Source organism: Pezoporus wallicus, unplaced genomic scaffold (assembly GCF_028554395.1).
Source record: "Pezoporus wallicus isolate ANWC-B61680 ecotype Strahan unplaced genomic scaffold, APGP_CSIRO_Pwel_v1 contig_11009, whole genome shotgun sequence".
NCBI classification, from domain to species: domain Eukaryota; kingdom Metazoa; phylum Chordata; class Aves; order Psittaciformes; family Psittacidae; genus Pezoporus; species Pezoporus wallicus.
In genome coordinates this window covers 85032-100963 of record NW_026637281.1, presented here as the reverse complement: position 1 = coordinate 100963, position 15932 = coordinate 85032, and the positions used below count along the sequence as shown (strand labels likewise).

At 51.8% G+C, this 15932-nt stretch overlaps 1 protein-coding gene across 10 annotated transcripts in view; it reads left to right on the top strand.

The window, feature by feature from the left end:
* Positions 1-15932, top strand: part of OTOF (otoferlin) — a 97939-nt gene that overhangs the window by 81093 nt on the left and 914 nt on the right. For 2 of the 10 annotated variants that reach the window (XM_057404652.1, XM_057404649.1), the window contains exons 28-45: positions 520-681; positions 1566-1728; positions 2641-2711; positions 4203-4232; positions 4891-5031; positions 5420-5486; positions 7015-7139; positions 7767-7901; positions 8178-8315; positions 9573-9700; positions 10544-10714; positions 11259-11419; positions 12081-12223; positions 12687-12775; positions 13529-13627; positions 14469-14710; positions 15189-15367; positions 15487-15587. In XM_057404652.1, the coding sequence (XP_057260635.1) occupies positions 520-681; positions 1566-1728; positions 2641-2711; positions 4203-4232; positions 4891-5031; positions 5420-5486; positions 7015-7139; positions 7767-7901; positions 8178-8315; positions 9573-9700; positions 10544-10714; positions 11259-11419; positions 12081-12223; positions 12687-12775; positions 13529-13627; positions 14469-14710; positions 15189-15367; positions 15487-15587 (2345 nt within the window). Of the gene's footprint in view, positions 1-519; positions 682-1565; positions 1729-2580; positions 2712-4202; positions 4233-4890; positions 5032-5419; positions 5487-6984; positions 7140-7766; positions 7902-8177; positions 8316-9572; positions 9701-10543; positions 10715-11258; positions 11420-12080; positions 12224-12686; positions 12776-13528; positions 13628-14468; positions 14711-15188; positions 15368-15486; positions 15588-15932 lie in introns of all 10 variants that reach the window. The other 8 variants (XM_057404648.1, XM_057404647.1, XM_057404646.1 and 5 more) reach the window with 5 other exon arrangements.

Here is a 15932-nt window from a genome sequence, read left to right as displayed (position 1 = left end):
GCCTTGGAGCACCAAATGTCAATGTTCAGCATTGCATGGGGCAGGAGAGCCCACCCATTGGTGTTGGAAGGACAGGAGGAATCTTTGAAGCTCTGATAATTAGCTGGGCACTAAGACCAGATGTCTGCATTGCAAGGATCTGTCCATACTGGCTGCACCAGATGCCAGTCCTGAATCATGAGCCACCGTGGATGTACAGGGCTGGGCTGGTCCTGAGTTAAGGAGTTCCAGAAAAAGACAAGAAAGGAAGAAAAGGGAATGTTGAGGGCAGCAGGCTGGAATTCTTAGGCTGTTATAGATCAGATGTGGGGTGGCAGAGAGGGACCCTGCTGCAGCCTTGTGCCACGTGGTGGAGGAGAAGATACCTCAGGGGTCCACCGCTGCCCAGGCAGTGACATTAGCTGTAGCGGCACTGCTCCTGGTGGATACAAAGAACCAAGTTCTTTGACTCTATCTCGCTCCATCCATGAGGCACTCCATCTCATATTTATGTTTTTTATTCTCCTCCTCCTTCCCTAGGTCTTGTTTTGGGGGCTCAGGGATCTGAAGAGAGTGAACCTGGCCCAGGTGGACCGGCCACGTGTGGACATTGAGTGTGCTGGGAAGGGAGTCCAATCAGCCCTCATCCAGAACTACAAGAAAAACCCCAACTTCAGCACTTTGGTCAAGTGGTTTGAAGTGGTGAGTGTTTCCTCTTCCCTCTGAGCTCCCAGCTGAAGCCCAGATTTTTTAGATCTGAAACCATGAGTCCTAGCCCCTTGCTTCAGTTTCCCTACAGCAATGGATGACAAGAGCACCATCCAAGTTGCTGTGGCCTTTCTCTGAGGGCTCCAAAGCATGCAGCCTCACAAGCTTGCAACCCAGAAATCAACCGTGTTCTGGACTGCATCACCAGCAGTGTGACCAGCAGGTCCAGGGAGGGGATTCTCCCCCTCTGCTCCACTGTCATGAGTACCTCTCTGCAGTCCTGCATCCAGCTCTGGAGCCCAAACATAAGAAAGATGTGGAGCTGTTGGAGTGAGCCACAAAACTGCTCCAAGGGCTGGAGCAGCTCTGCTATGGAGACAGGCTGAGAGAGCTGGGCTTGTTCAGCCTGGAGAAGAGAAGGCTCCGGGGAGATTTTATAGCAGCCTTCCAGTAGCTGAAGAGGCTGACAAGAAATCTGGAGAGGGGCTTTTGACAAGTACCTGTAGGGATAGAACAGGAAGGAATGGCTTCAAACTGGCAAAGGGCAGATTTAGATGAGATCTTAGGCAGAAGTTGTTCTCTGTGAGGTTGCTGAGGCCCTGGCACAGGTTGCCCAGAGAAGCTGTGGCTGCCCCATACCTGGCAGTGTTCAAGGCCAGGTTGGATGGGGCTTGGAGCAACCCGTGGCAGGGAGTTGGAACTGGATGAGCTTTAAGATCCCTTCCAACCCAAACCATTCTGTGATTTGATGACTCTGTGCTTTGCTGGAGCTGCTCTAGCTTCCTCCAGCATGATCCCTGTTTTAGTTCCAACCACCGAAGCAGGCATCCCACAGCCCCTTGCCATCCCTTGATAAGCAGCACACCTTTGCTTCCCAGGACCTCCCGGAGAACGAGCTGCTCCACCCTCCGCTCAACATCCGCGTGGTGGACTGCCGGGCTTTCGGCCGTTACACCCTGGTGGGGTCCCATGCTGTCAGCTCCCTACGGAAGTTCATCTACCGCCCACCAGATAAGAAAGCCCAGCACTGGAATATGACAGGTACCAGGCTTGGGCCAGGGGGACCTGGCTGGTATGGGTCACTGGGGCATTGTGCATGGAAAGGAAGGAGATGGGTAGAGGGTTGTAAGGACTACGCTTGTTGGTTAAGCAAGCAGTGATTCTGGGTCTGGGTCAAGGGGGTGAGAAGCCACAGGGTGTTAGGCCATCCCTTTGATTTTTTCATCTGTGGGTCTCACTGCAGTAACTGCAAACGTGTAAGACAAGAAAGGTTGGTTCACCACTGACATCTCCGCAGCTTCATGACTCTAGACTCCCCAAATATTCTTCAAGACTGGGAGGGGAATTTGCCATACTGCTGCTGTTTGAGCAAAGACTAGAAAGCTACCACCCTCTCAATTCCAGCCACCACCCCATCCATCCACATCCACAGCAAGGCCCCTTTCCCTGCACCCAGCACAGCAAAGGCCTTGGTGAGCCACAGGGATTGCTGATCTCCTCCTAATCCTTGCTGGAAGTGGAGGCACCCTTGGATGGACAGAGACAGGAGGTCTGTGAGGGTTTGCCAGGGCCCCTCCTGGGTTCCAGACGGAGGTCTGGACCTGTGGTTGTGTCTGCACCAGCTGATAGTTTTGGGGCAATCAATCATCTCTGTCTCTTCTCCTCTGGACACTGGTGCAGGTGGAAAAACCCCAATCCTTTCTCAGGATTTGCTTTCCTTTGTTATGGAAGGGGTTTTTCAGTCATGCTGTAAGGGTCTGTGCTTATTTCCACTGCTGCTCTTCTCTGATCACACATCACTCCTGCATGAGTCCTATATGATCTCACCTAAACTCTCAGTTTCTCCTCTACACTTCCTTCTCTCTTCTTTCTCTTTCTCTGTCCTCTGTCCAGCTAAACACCTCAACGGCTATCTGGCAATGACCAACAGGGCCCATCGCTCTCGCCCCACAGGGGAGATTGTTGTCAATATGGAACCTGAGGTTCCTATCAAGAAGATGGAGACAATGGTGAAGCTGGAAGCTGTGAGTATCTGCATGTCAGCAGCGCTTTAGCATTTCTTTCCGCACTGAATTGCTGATCTCTGACTGATTCCACCCAAGCAGAGGCCACCTTCTCCTGCTGTACATGGGGTTGGGCTGATGCCTGGAATGAAGGGCCTTGGGTCATAGTCCTACAAATTGCCTCTTTCTGTCCTGGTTGAAATTACCTGGAGCTTGATGCCCAGAGAAGAACTGTCTTGGGCTGTGCAAATTAGACATCTTTATGTTTTCCTTCATAAATAGTCAGAGAGGAATGAGCAGCCATGAGCACAGCCCTGTCCCTGTCTGTGACCAATGCAGACACAAGTGACCCATCAGAAATTCCCTGTCTGTAGCAACCCTGCCCTTTCAAAGCACTGCACAGTCTCTCAGGCTCACATAGATTTCCCTTTTTCCTCTCCTGCAGTAGTTTCAAGAATTCAGATGGCTACATCAGCTCTTTGAAATACCCGTTCAACTCCTTGAAATGCCCATTCATGGGTGGTCAGTGTGGTGTTACCGCGCAACCGCTCTGCAGCTAGTCTGAGCCACACAGAACACAGCAGATGCACACAGTATCGAGCTGATCCAGGCACACAGAGTCAGTCTGAGGCAGCCAAAGCTCTTTAGACCTTTTGTACTTGCTTACCCAGAAAATTTGGCACAGTGTGCATTGGACAGTCAATGTGTCCGAGAGGCATCAGGCTTTGTTCCCACGCTGAATGTGCCTGTGCCTATTTCCTTGCCCAGAACAGGAACTCCAACCCCTTCTCATACCCCTGGGCTCCAGAGCTTCCTCACAAGAAGCAGATTTCTTTTTGCAGGAGGCCCCTTACAGCAAGGTGAACACCCAACCCGTGTGTGCCTACAGGCATGTTGTGAGCTCCAAATACCCATGGCCTCTCACATCTGTGCATTTACAGAAAGGCCATGTCCCATACAAAGCATCACAAGCACACATGTACAGATACATACCCTGTGAAGGCCCTTTCACATAAGCAACTATATGTAGAATCCCTGTATCAGCTGTATCGGGTACCTGTGCTCACACAGCTTCATGCAACAGGACATGCGCGCATGAGTGCGTCTGGAGCACCCCAGTGCCCACATGCTTCTTGAAATCTACCACAGTAGCTTGCAGGCGTTCCTAGGTGGACAAGAAAAGCTCCAAGAGCACAGAGAGCTGTTAGCCATGCTGAAGGCCAAAGTGTCTTCCCAGACCCGATCCCTCACTCTCTGGTTTGGTTGTTCTGTCTTAGCAGTGACAGAGATGTCTCCCATATGCAGGTGGCTTTGGTCCATCATCACGGACATCTGCCCTGCATGCAGAGCTTTCCCAGCCAGGGCTCTTCATTCAAGGTGTTTGGTTCCTTCATGCTTGGGGAGCTGTCTGTGACTCATAACATGTGTGTGCCAGTGTGTATTTGTATTTGGCTGAGGCTCTGCTGCTAACTGGCTTTCCCTCTCCCTATTCCCTTCCACCCCGGGCGGCAGAACTCCGATGCAGTGGTGAAGGTAGATGTGGTAAGTGATGGATCTGCTCCACATCCCTGCTCCCAACCCTCTGCAATCCCTATCCAACCCTTCTGTGCAGCTTTCAATGGATCATGCATACTCACCCATCAAAAGACAGGCAGCAGCCAGCACCCTTTCACCCAAGGCACAGACAGAGCAACATTATCTCACTAACAGATATGGCAGTGGCCTGGTTCCTGTTCACTGAGAAGCTCTTTTGGGCTAGCACTTCTCAACCCAGCTGTCCCAGGGACAGGCAGCACCCTGTGAGAGAGGTGCTGGTTATTCCCAACACAACCTGATACCACTGCAGAAGGGTTTATTGCACCACTGAGTAGACTCAGGGTACTTGGGGGGCACAGGGAGGACTGTGACCATGTAAGATTCAGGAGCTGTAGCCTGGGAAATGAATGGATGGAAGGGATGATGGAAAGGAGGGGATGTATCAGGACTCTGACACTGTGTCCTTCTGGAGCCTTGGGCATCTTGCTTTGCTGCGTTGTGCCTTAGTGTCTGCGGCTGTAAAGGGGGAAAGTGCTAATGAGGCAACCCAGCATGGAGGGTTTGGCTTCTCAGGTGCCTCACCCACTACCTTTGCTGTTTAAGAGGTATTTTGCTTGCACCTGATCCCTGTTCTTCTCTGTCTTCGCTTCCCTTGCCCCTGAAGTCTGAGGAAGAGAAAGAGAGAAAGAAAAAGAAGAAGAAAGGAGGAGGAGGGGGAGGAGAGGAAGTAGAAGAGGAGGAGCCAGATGACAGCATGTTGGACTGGTGGTCCAAGTATTTTGCTTCAATTGAGACTATGAAAGAGGTGGGTGCAGAGCAGAGGATGATGTCTGTAGGGGGGAAGGGGAAAATGCTGTTCCCTGCCTGTTGAGGTCTCACCTATTTCCAGCTGCTTCCAAAGGTTTAGGGCTCTGCTACTTTCCTTGCTAACCCTGCCTGACTGTCAGCAAGAGTATTTTTAACAATTGGCAGAGCTGAGCAGGATTCATAGAATCACAGAATGGTTTTGGTTGGAAGGCACCTTAAAGCTCATTCAGTTCCAACACCCTACCACTGGCAGGGACACCTTCCACTAGACCAGTTTGCTCCAAGCCCCATCCAACCTGGCCTTGAACCCCAAGTTAGGTATTCCCAGCAACCACAGAGACCCCAGCACAAGCACCCACTCCCTGTCCTCTTTGTTTCTCCCCCAGCAACTCCGGCAGCAGGAGGCCGCTGCAGCAGAAGCAGAGGAGAAGGAAGAAATGGAGATGGCAGAGGGTAAGCAGGTCACGAACAAGAGAGGGAGCATGGCAGGGAAAGGTAGGACCAGGGCTCCTTCTGGTGCTTCAGCATCCCTTTCAGAGCCTGCTGCTGCTTTTCTGCCAAAGCAGATGCTCAAAGTGTGTTGTATATCCCCTATTGCTTTTGCCAAGCAGATGTGGTAGCTATAAGATTGTGCTCCTGAAGTCTGTTGATCACACCAAGTAATAGATACTTCTAACTCACCTTCATGGGGTTTTCCATCCTCATTTTGCAGAAGGCTTAAAGTACTTTGGGTTTTTTTATTTTGCTCCAGTTTTATGGGAATATTCAGCCAGACAGAAGGTCTGAGATTCTTCTGTTCTGACTACTTTTACCTGCACATAGAGGCCTCTTTGTCTGCTGTTCTAGCACAGGCAGTGAAGAAAGATACACACTTTTAGGGAAAGTTCTGTGACCCATTGTCAATACTGTGTTACAATAAGATGAATTGTGCCTGAAATGCACTGAAGGAAGTCAGGGGTCTGTAGCTCAGATGGGGTGCTGCAGATGTCTAAAATTGGTGAGACAAGTTTTGTACTACAGGTGTTGTGGGCCAAGAATACTGGTGAGCTGGGATGTGTTGGTCAAGGGTGACTGTCTATTTGCATCCTGAAGGCTCCTTGCAAGTCCCACCAGTGGGGCTTTGAGGGGTTTCCCTGGGGACTTTCACCCATACTCTCCATACATTCCATGTCCCCATGGGTTGCTGTCCCCACATTGCTGTCATGCCTGGGCACTACAAAATCCATGAGCTGATTTTAATACAGAGCTTGGTTTCTGTTGGAAGACTACTCTGAGCAGCTCTTCTGGGCTTGCTGTCATGGCAGGGCTCCTGGGGGGTGTCTGCTGTCCCCTGTTGTTTTCTTTCTGCATTCTGAGAAGGATCCATTTCCCCTTGGCACTCCCATTCCTTCCTTCCTCCTTTCCTCTTCCACATGAAGTCATTTGTCATCTGTCTGTCCCCATCTGCATTGCCCAGCAGACATGAAAGCTGGCAGGGGCAGTGAGGGACAGGGATTGTAGAGGGCGTGGAAGACGTTTTATTTGAATGTACCTTGCAGGACAGTCTGTTCCCAGTGTAGTTGATACCCAGGCTGGGGTTTTATTCTCTAGACTGCATACAGCACGCAAAGTCTCCATTACAAGGGCAAAAACGAGGTGCAGTGGGCAGGATCACGTCTTCTCACTGCTGTTCAAGCCAGCCAGAGGCTAGCACTGTGTCGTTGTTTTATAGTCCTCCAAATGACTTCTGCACAGAGACCATCCTAGAGATGCTGTGACCTGGGCAGCAGTGGCCAGAGTCAAGGGAAGACAGGAAAGGGCTGGGATGGGAGTTGCAGGCAGTAGCAGCTGTCAGCTTTCATGCTCCTCCTGTCTGAAGGACTTTGATCAAAGTCCCCCATCCCTGTCTCCTCCACCCCTCCTCACCCTCATTTCCATCTGCTCCCACCCTGCTGCTTCCCCTCGGACTCAGAAATCAAACTTGATGACTCTCCCATGAAAGGCTCCAAGGCTCAGGCAAAGAACAAAGAGAAGTCCAAGGCACCCAAAGACGATAAGAAAAAGAAGCAACAGTCAGCCCCTGAGCTTCCTGAGAAGAAAAACAAGCCTAGGATTGATGAACTGAAGGTATGTGTATCAGCAGGGAAGGAGAAGGCCTTGACTGCTCAGTGCCAGGCTGGAATTCTAGCAGGATGGCAGTCCAGCCACCTGGAAATCAGAGCAGGATGGGTCAACCCTGCATGAGGCACCTTGGCTATCTATGGGTTACCTAACCCTTGGTGAGATGTGCCTAGGGACTGCCAGCTTCTCTCCACAGTTTGAAGGAGTCAGAGATAACAAGCTTTACAGAAAAGGGGTTGCCCTGGGACAGGATCATCCTTGGAGCAGCTTGGATGTGCCCTGGCTAGAGAGGAGAGTTTTCCAGCCTGGCTATGGCAGGCCCAGCCAGGACAAAGGGCAAGGATGGGCTCTGGTACAGTCTGGTTCATCTGGCCTATGGTGTTTATTAGGATTAACGCAGTCTGTGATTCTGGTGTTCAGAAGAATGTTAAGCCTGGGTCTTGCACAGAGGAGGGGACCACTCAGCTTCCCTCTTGTATGTTATTTTGATGCTTCTGGCATCAAGATCCAGCCCAATGACCCTGGAGATCCTTTCACCTCCTAGAGAATTGGACACTGGGAGCAGAAGCTCCCTCTGCTTTGATGTGGGCAGATACCATATCTTTCCCCTCCTTTAACCTTCTGTCATCACAGGTCTTCAACAAAGAGCTGGAAACAGAGTTTGATAACTTTGAGGACTGGCTGCATACCTTCAACCTGCTCCGTGGGAAGATCGGGGACAACGATGACAATGCAACAGAAGAGGAGCGGATCGTGGGGAGGTTCAAAGTGAGTTTGGTTGCTGGGTTCCCACAAGCACCTTGCTAGCCTGATTCCTCTGCGGGCCTCCTTTCCTCTGTCCAATTTCCCTTCTCATGGTTGCAACCCCTGAAGAGGTGCTTGTGAGGTGGAGGAATTTTCCAGGTCTGGTCTGTCTGCTCCAACATGTGGCTAGAAACAAGGATATTGTCTGGGTCCTCAGGAAGAGTGGGTGGGGATGGGTCTGCTTACCCTGAGCCCCTAGGCAACAGGACTCTCATCGGGCTGTGTGTTGCCTCGCACCAGGGCTCCATATGTGTCTACAAAATGCCTCTCCCAGATGATATCACCAAGGAGGCAGGATATGACCCCAACTTCGGCATGTTCCAGGGGATCCCCAGCAACGACCCTATCAATGTGCTGGTCCGAGTCTATGTTGTGCGGGTGAGTATAACAGTGTGGTGTGGTAAGGCGTAACCCTGCACTCAGTTCCAGGAGATGGTCCCAAAGCTGTAGGGATGTTGGTTTTAGCTCTCAGTGCATCAGGGCCCAGGATGCAGCATGAGGCCTGAAGCAGCTCATTGACAGGGACTTGTGTGGTGTCTCAATAGCTGTGTGCTCCAAGCACTGGGAGTAAGACGCATTCAAGTTCATGCAGGATCCAGAGACCTCTCTTCTGGTGTGTAGGATGGACCAGAATGTCTGTCCTAGTGCTTAACTCAAGTGAATAATTTGGATCAGCTCAGACTGTGAGATGCTGGTTCCTTCCATAGCCACAACACCTGTGATGCTTTGCTGCAGAGCAATGGGAGCAGGGTCTAGTACATCTGGTGGAAGAGCATAGCACCTCCTTGAACACATGCTGTGTGGCTATTGATCTGACTCAGCTAACGCACATCTCTTTATATATGGAGCGTGCTCTGGGAAAAGTCTTTTCCTGACCCCTATATTAGTCATCCTTGTCACCTGAAGCATGTGTGTGAGGTACTGTAGCCAGGCACATGAAAGGGATCTCAGTCCTGCTGGAAGCTCTTAGGCTGCACCTTGTTCCGGTGTTTTACAAATGGAACCTACTTTTGGCTACATTTCCCACCAGCCTGATTCTCCATCTAATGCAGCATCCCATGTCCACTGGGGCAATGATTCTCTTGTAGATCACCACCAGACTGACACTGCAACAGTAGACACCAATCTGGTCACCAAAAATTACCAGGATGGGCTGAATGTGTCCTAGCACAGGCATCTGCTGTTGTGTGCCATAATGGAGGTCAGGACTGGAGAGTTTGAGGATACTTATCTCCTTTATGGAGAGAAGCCAGAAGCCCTTGGCCCTAGTATGGAGAAAACAAGAGGGGAAGGGAACAACCTTCTTGATATTTTGATCAGGTTGTTGCTCTGGGTATTTGTTTAGAGAAGCCTGTTTCTTTCTGCTGATGAAAGAGATGCCAGTGAAGATGGGGTTATGTCTCTCTGAGGAGACACAGCCAGCCCCAAACCACTGCCCAAACTGGGACAGGTATTAACACAAGGCAGGATTTATCCCCAGTTTAAACCAAGACACTCTAGTTAGGGGACCCAAAGTGCATAGCTGAATGCCTATGTCCAGGCAAGGCCAGATGATCTCAAGGATGGAGAATGAAGCCATCCCTGAACTCCTCACTATAGCAGGTGGCACTGATATATCTCATCTGTTCTCTACAGGCCACAGACCTCCATCCGGCTGACATCAATGGGAAAGCTGACCCCTACATTGCCATCAAGCTGGGGAAGACGGACATCAAAGACAAGGAGAACTACATCTCCAAGCAGTTGAACCCTGTCTTTGGAAAGTGAGTTGCCCAAGCCCTGTTACCTGTCTGCACCTGGAAGTGGTGGGCCAAGCCTGAGCCAACCTTGCTAGTCCTTGGACCTGCACCCTAGCTGTCATACACACAGCTGCTTGAGCTCAATAGATGGGACTCACCACACAGAACTTCCCTTGCAAGCAGCATAGGCATCCTCATTTCAGCCAGCTGTGTATAGTAAAGGGTTTTTAAGAGATGTACGTATCTGATAAACATGCAAGAAATATGGAGAGGGACTTTGTGCAAGAGCCTGTAGGGACAGGACAAGGGGGAATGGCTTTAACCTGACAGAGGGGAGACTGAGATGAGATCTTAGGCAGAAGTTCTTCCCTGTGAGGTTGCTGAGGCCCTGGCACAGGTTGCTCAGAGAAGCTGCAGCTGCCCCATCCCTGGCAGTGTTCAAGGCCAGGCTGGAAGGGGCTTGGAGCAACCTGGTCTAGTGGAAGGTGTCCCTGCCTGTGGGAGGTGGTTGGAACTGGATGAGATCTAAGACTCCTTCTCACCCAAACCCTTCTATGATTCTATGATTAAGGTTAAGTGTGCTTTAGGAATCATGACAGTATGGCCTGGCTCTCCAGGGATGCATAAACTCAGTTTCAGGGCTATCAAGACATTCAGGTCAAGCAACCAACCTGTGCTACCTTCTGTCTAGAGCTGCTGGATGTGAAACAAACCATACAGAGATTTAAAGCCCCTATCTTGAATGTCCTGCAGCAGTAGATGAAAATTAAACACTGTCCATAGACTGGAGCAGACCCACCTCACCCATATGTCTGTCTTGAGTAGCAGCCAAACCCTTCAAGAGCTTTTCTGTTTCCCCTGGCCTAGATCCTTTGACATTGAGGCCACCTTCCCCATGGAGTCCATGCTAACAGTGGCTGTGTATGACTGGGACCTGGTGGGGACTGACGACCTCATTGGAGAGACCAAGATCGACCTGGAGAACCGCTACTACAGCAAGCACCGAGCTACTTGTGGAGTCTCACACACTTACTCCATGTACGAGCAACGCTTTCTCTGCCCAACCTGCTGCCTGCACCCATGCCTGCCTCATTTTCCACGCCAAGCCTAGACCTCCTGCAGGAATCTCCCTCCTTTACTGCCTGCTAATAGAGGAGTCTGTGCTGTATCCTCACCCTTAAGACAGGATCTGTGACCAGCACAGCAGGGTAGCAGTGGAGTGGGTTGTAAGGAGCGCAGGACATGGAGAAAGGAACTGAGGAGCACTGGTAGGAATGGGCAGAGGGGTGAGGACAGAGCTGAAATAGCAGCAGGGACAAAGGAGCAGTGCTGAGCACCAGGAGTCAAGTGGGGTGCTCAGAGTAAAGGGGCTGGGGTGGAAGGGTGTTAGCAAAGCATAGAGTGGTGGCATAGAGGTACTTAGTCTGCTCTGAAGTTTCACATTTGCTGCCTCTGATCCTTTCCCTGTGAATCCTGGGTCCTCCATGGCAGCAGCATTTGTTTTGCTGACAGAGGGGAAGAAAATGGCTTTTTTCCTCCAAATTTCACTGCTGCTTCACTGACCTTGCCCTCCTATTCGCAGACATGGTTACAACACCTGGCGTGACCCCATGAAGCCCTCCCAGATCCTGTCCAAGCTATGCAAAGACGGCAAAGTGGATGGGCCGCACTATGGGCCAGGAGGAAGAGTAAAAGTTGCCAACAGGGTCTTTACTGGCCCCACGGAGATTGAGGATGAAAATGGTATCTGCCACATGGGATGAAGGTTGTGGAGGGAAGCAGGAGTTTGGGTTGTCCCCTCATCATCCAGGGTTGGAGACAGAAATAGTGGTCCCACCCCCCAAAGCAGCACTGTGGTCACTTTCCATCCACCACCTTAAATGGACCTTTCAGTATGAGACCAGTTACACAGAGTCTTATAGACCACCCAGACCAGTGGGTTGCTCTTAGAATCATAAGTGTCCATGGCACTGACTTTGAAAACATCCTCCTGGCAGCGTATGCCCCAAGAGCAATGACAAGAGCCCGCTCTGTCCTTTCCAGGGTTTAGGAATCTGTTCTCCATGTAACTACATCCCCAAACAGTGGTTGTGTCCCAACACACTCAGATGTGCCCAAGAAAGATGAAAGCAGGCCAGGAGGGGTGCAGAAGGGAGGAGACGGATGTGGAGCTTGTTAAGCCTGGGAAAAGGTAGACTATCAGGGGATCTGGACCTTCTGTAAATTAAGAGAGAAGAGAAGGAGAGGACTTAAGAGGTGTCAGCTGTAGGACAAACTGTATGGAAGGAAATGAAGAGTAGCTGATAGGCAGTGCTGCATCTGTGGAGTAGGTAGGGGTGGAGGAACAGGGTCCTCTCTGTCCCTGGTGTCTCTGCCCATCTCATCCCTCCCTTTGCCCACATAGGTCAGAAGAAGCAGACGGATGAGCACCTGGCCCTGGCTGTGCTGCGCCACTGGGAGGACATCCCATGGGCAGGCTGCAAGCTGGTCCCCGAGCACGTGGAGACACGTCCGCTGCTGAACCCTGACAAGCCAGGCATCGAGCAGGTCCTCAAAGATCCAGAGCAGAGGTGGAGGCACCCCATGCTGCAGAGCCCCTCTGAGCAGGGAGCAGAGATGCTCAGCTCAGTAGACCAGCCATAACCCACCTTGTTGTGGGCAGCAGAGGCAGGGGAGGCATCCTGCAAAGACTGGCGCTTGGGCATCAACAGCCCTTACTTGTTGACTATAGCAGACTAAATCAGTGCCTCCCCTGCTCCAGCCTGCATCCTTTTCATGCCCCCAAGTCCCTTCATCCTATGCACCTCAGCACCACACCATGCCATGAGACACTTCTGCAGGCAGGGGGAAAGGACTCATGGCATGGGGGAATGCTGCCCTGCTCAACATCTGGCAGGGTTCAGTGCTGCAGCACATCTGGCATGGCGAGACTGATGTTGAAGGGCAAGGGAGGGAGGGACTGCACATTGTGGGGGACAAGGGAGCTGACTGCACCTCTCCAACCTTGCAGGGCCGCCTGGAGATGTGGGTGGACATGTTCCCCATGGACATGCCAGCACCCGGCCCTGCCATTGATATTTCTCCCAGGAAACCAAAGAAGTAAGGAACCTCCCAGGCAACCAACCCCACGGAAAGCTGGAGGCTGGGGATGGAGCCCTGTTTCTCCCCCTCTCCTCTGCTGCTCCACGGCTCAGCCCAGCCCTCTGCCTGCGTCCCTTGACCACGCTGGGATTTCCAGAGATCCCAAGTCATAGAGAGATGACTTCCCCATGAGCTGCAGCTGAGATGTTCCTAGAATGAGAGTTGGGGTTGTTCAGCCTGGAGAAGAGAAGGCTCTAGGAAGACCTCAGAGCAGCTTTTCAGTTCTTAAAAGGGGCATATAAGAAAGATGGGGGAGACTTTTTGGCAGGGCCTGTTCCGACAGGATGAGGGGTGATGGTTTTAAATTAAGAGGGGAGATTCAGGCTTGGTGAGAGGAAACACTTTTTTTACAATGAGGCTGGTAAGATACTGGCACAGGTTGCCCAGAGTGGTGGTGGATGCACCATCACTGGTGACACTCAAGGCCAGGCTTGTGTGGTTCTGGGCAACCTGATCTAATTGAGGATGTCCCTGCTCATTGCAGGGGGGTTGGACCAGATGACCTTTGAAGGTCCCTTCCAACCCAAACTATTCTACAGTTTTATGAGCTGATGAGAGGGTTGCAAGTGGACAGCCTGTTTCAAGCAGGGTTATGCCTGGTTATTATTCTAGGAGTTTAATCCATCTCCTCTATCACACTGGCAGTGTTTCCCCATTCCCTCCTGCCCCTTCCCCTGTGCCTCACCTCCTTGTCTCCCTTCCTCCTGCCAGATACGAGCTCAGAGTGATAGTGTGGAACACAGATGAGGTCATCCTGGAGGACGATGACTACTTCACTGGCGAGAAATCCAGTGACATTTTTGTCCGGGGGTAGGTACAGCATTGATATGCCAGTGTCACCTCCTCTGCTTTTCCCTGGAATGGGTGCTGGTGCTCACTGGGGTCCCCAGGGGGGTTTTGGGGCAGGAAGGAAGGTACAACATGGACTACGGTGCAAGGTCAGATAGTGCCAATGCTGCTGTTGTCCTCTTTGTTGGGCTCTTGCCTCTCCACCTCTTGGCTGCACAACCCCCTGTGTGTGTCTGGCCTCGCTGCCCAGCTCTCAGCTGCAGGTTATTGTCTGGAACACCAACAAGGTGGTTTTGGATGATGCTTTCCTGGTAGGAAAGAAGATGTCTGACATCTATGTCAGGGGTTAATGGCCAAGGCCTCGCTGCTTGTTCATGCCTGCCTGTCTTCCACTTTTTGACCTTGCCTTGATGCTCTTACTTGGCATTTCAGCCCTACAACCTTCAATTCCAGCATGTGGAGCCAGACAGTGGTTAGTTCTCATCTCCGCTTCATTCTCACCCAGCAGCTGGGGAAAGCCACTTCAAAAACTTACCTGTACACAGATGAGGGGACCCACACCTCCATAGCCAAATTCTTTGCAGGACCTCATATCAATGGATCAGCATTTCAGGCTGGTGGGTGACTATGGCATGATTTTTCACCAGTCTGTTAAACACCCCATAAGTCACCCACCAGCCTGAAACGAAACTCCTGCCCCTATGCTCATCCTGCCCTTTGGAGATGCTGGAGCAGCACCAGCCCATTGCTCACACTTTTAGGTCCTTCCAGTCTGTCCTGGAGGCATCCTGGTTGCACAGACAGGACGGTCCTGTGCCCACTCCTCCCTCCTATAATGTCTGCTATCCCTCTGGCCCCACAGGTGGCTGAAGGGTCAACAGGAGGACAAGCAAGACACAGATGTCCATTACCACTCACTCACTGGTGAAGGCAACTTCAACTGGCGCTATATCTTCCCTTTTGACTATCTGATGGCAGAGGAGAAGATTGTCATCTCCAAGAAGGAGTCCATGTTCTCCTGGGATGAGACCGAGTACAAGATCCCAGCTCGCCTCACTCTGCAGGTCTGGGACGCTGATCACTTCTCAGCCGATGATTTCCTTGGTAAGTGAGGGTCCACTGAGCTGGGGCAATGGGGCAGCCAGCAAGGAGCCCATGGCTGGACAAGTAAAGAGCAGTGTGGGGTGGGACACAGCCTATGCAGGAACAGAACCTGGAAGGACATCTCTGTTCCTCAAGTCCACAACATCCTCAACTTCCTACAAACCCCTTTAGATTACGCTGGTAAGAGCATGCAGGATGAGAGCCCTGGTCTCTGCTGCCATGGGCAGGGACACCTTCCTCAGATCTCATCTCAATCTCCCCTCTGTCAGGTTAAAGCCATTCCCCCTTGTCCTGTCCCTACAGGCCCTTGTCAAAAGCCCCCTTTCAGCTTTCTTGTCAGCCCTGTTAGGCACTGGAAGCTGCTCTAAGGTCTCCGCGGAGCCTTCTCTTCTCCAGAGAAGATGCTGTCCAGCCCACCTCCAGCCAAGACTCCACATTTTGTGGGTGCCAACATCTGTGCTCCCCTTTCTCCTGCCAGGGGCCATCGAGCTGGACCTGAACCGCTTCCCCCGGGGAGCCAAGACATCGAAACAGTGCAGCCTGGAGATGGTGACCAACGAGGCGGAGCTGCCCATGATCTCCATCTTCAAGCAGAAGCGGGTAAAGGGCTGGTGGCCATTTGTGGCCAGAGATGAGAATGATGAGCTGGAGGTCACTGTAAGTATGGGGGAAACGGAGGCATTTTGCATCCCTCAGGTCCCCTCTGTCACTGTGTCCCTGGGGACTGAGGTGGGGTGCATTTCCTAGGTCTCAGCACAACTTTCTGCTCCCTGCAGGGGAAAGTCGAGGCTGAGCTGCACCTTCTGACAGCAGAGGAGGCAGAGAAATCCCCCGCTGGGCTGGCCCGAAATGAGCCTGATCCACTGGAGAAACCCAAGTAAGAGGAAAACCCCACTCCCCAGGAGACGTGGGGTGCTGTGGGGTGGGAGCCAGCCCTGGGGAGGTGAGGGAGGTTTGCACTGGAGGATGTAGGAATGAGGGTCATGGGCAGAGCCATCTCTGCTGGTGCCTACCATTCACTGACTTGCTGCTTTTCCTTACTCTGTTCCTGCTCTGCCTCTCTTGTTGGCTCCATCCCCTTTCTGTGATCTCCCACCACTTCTTCCTCCCATCCAGTCCTCACCACCAGATCGCAGCTTCAACTGGAATCCTCATGCTCCCTCACAAACCTGTATTACTCCACCTGGCACGTCTTGTACTGATTCCCCTTGTCCATCCTCCT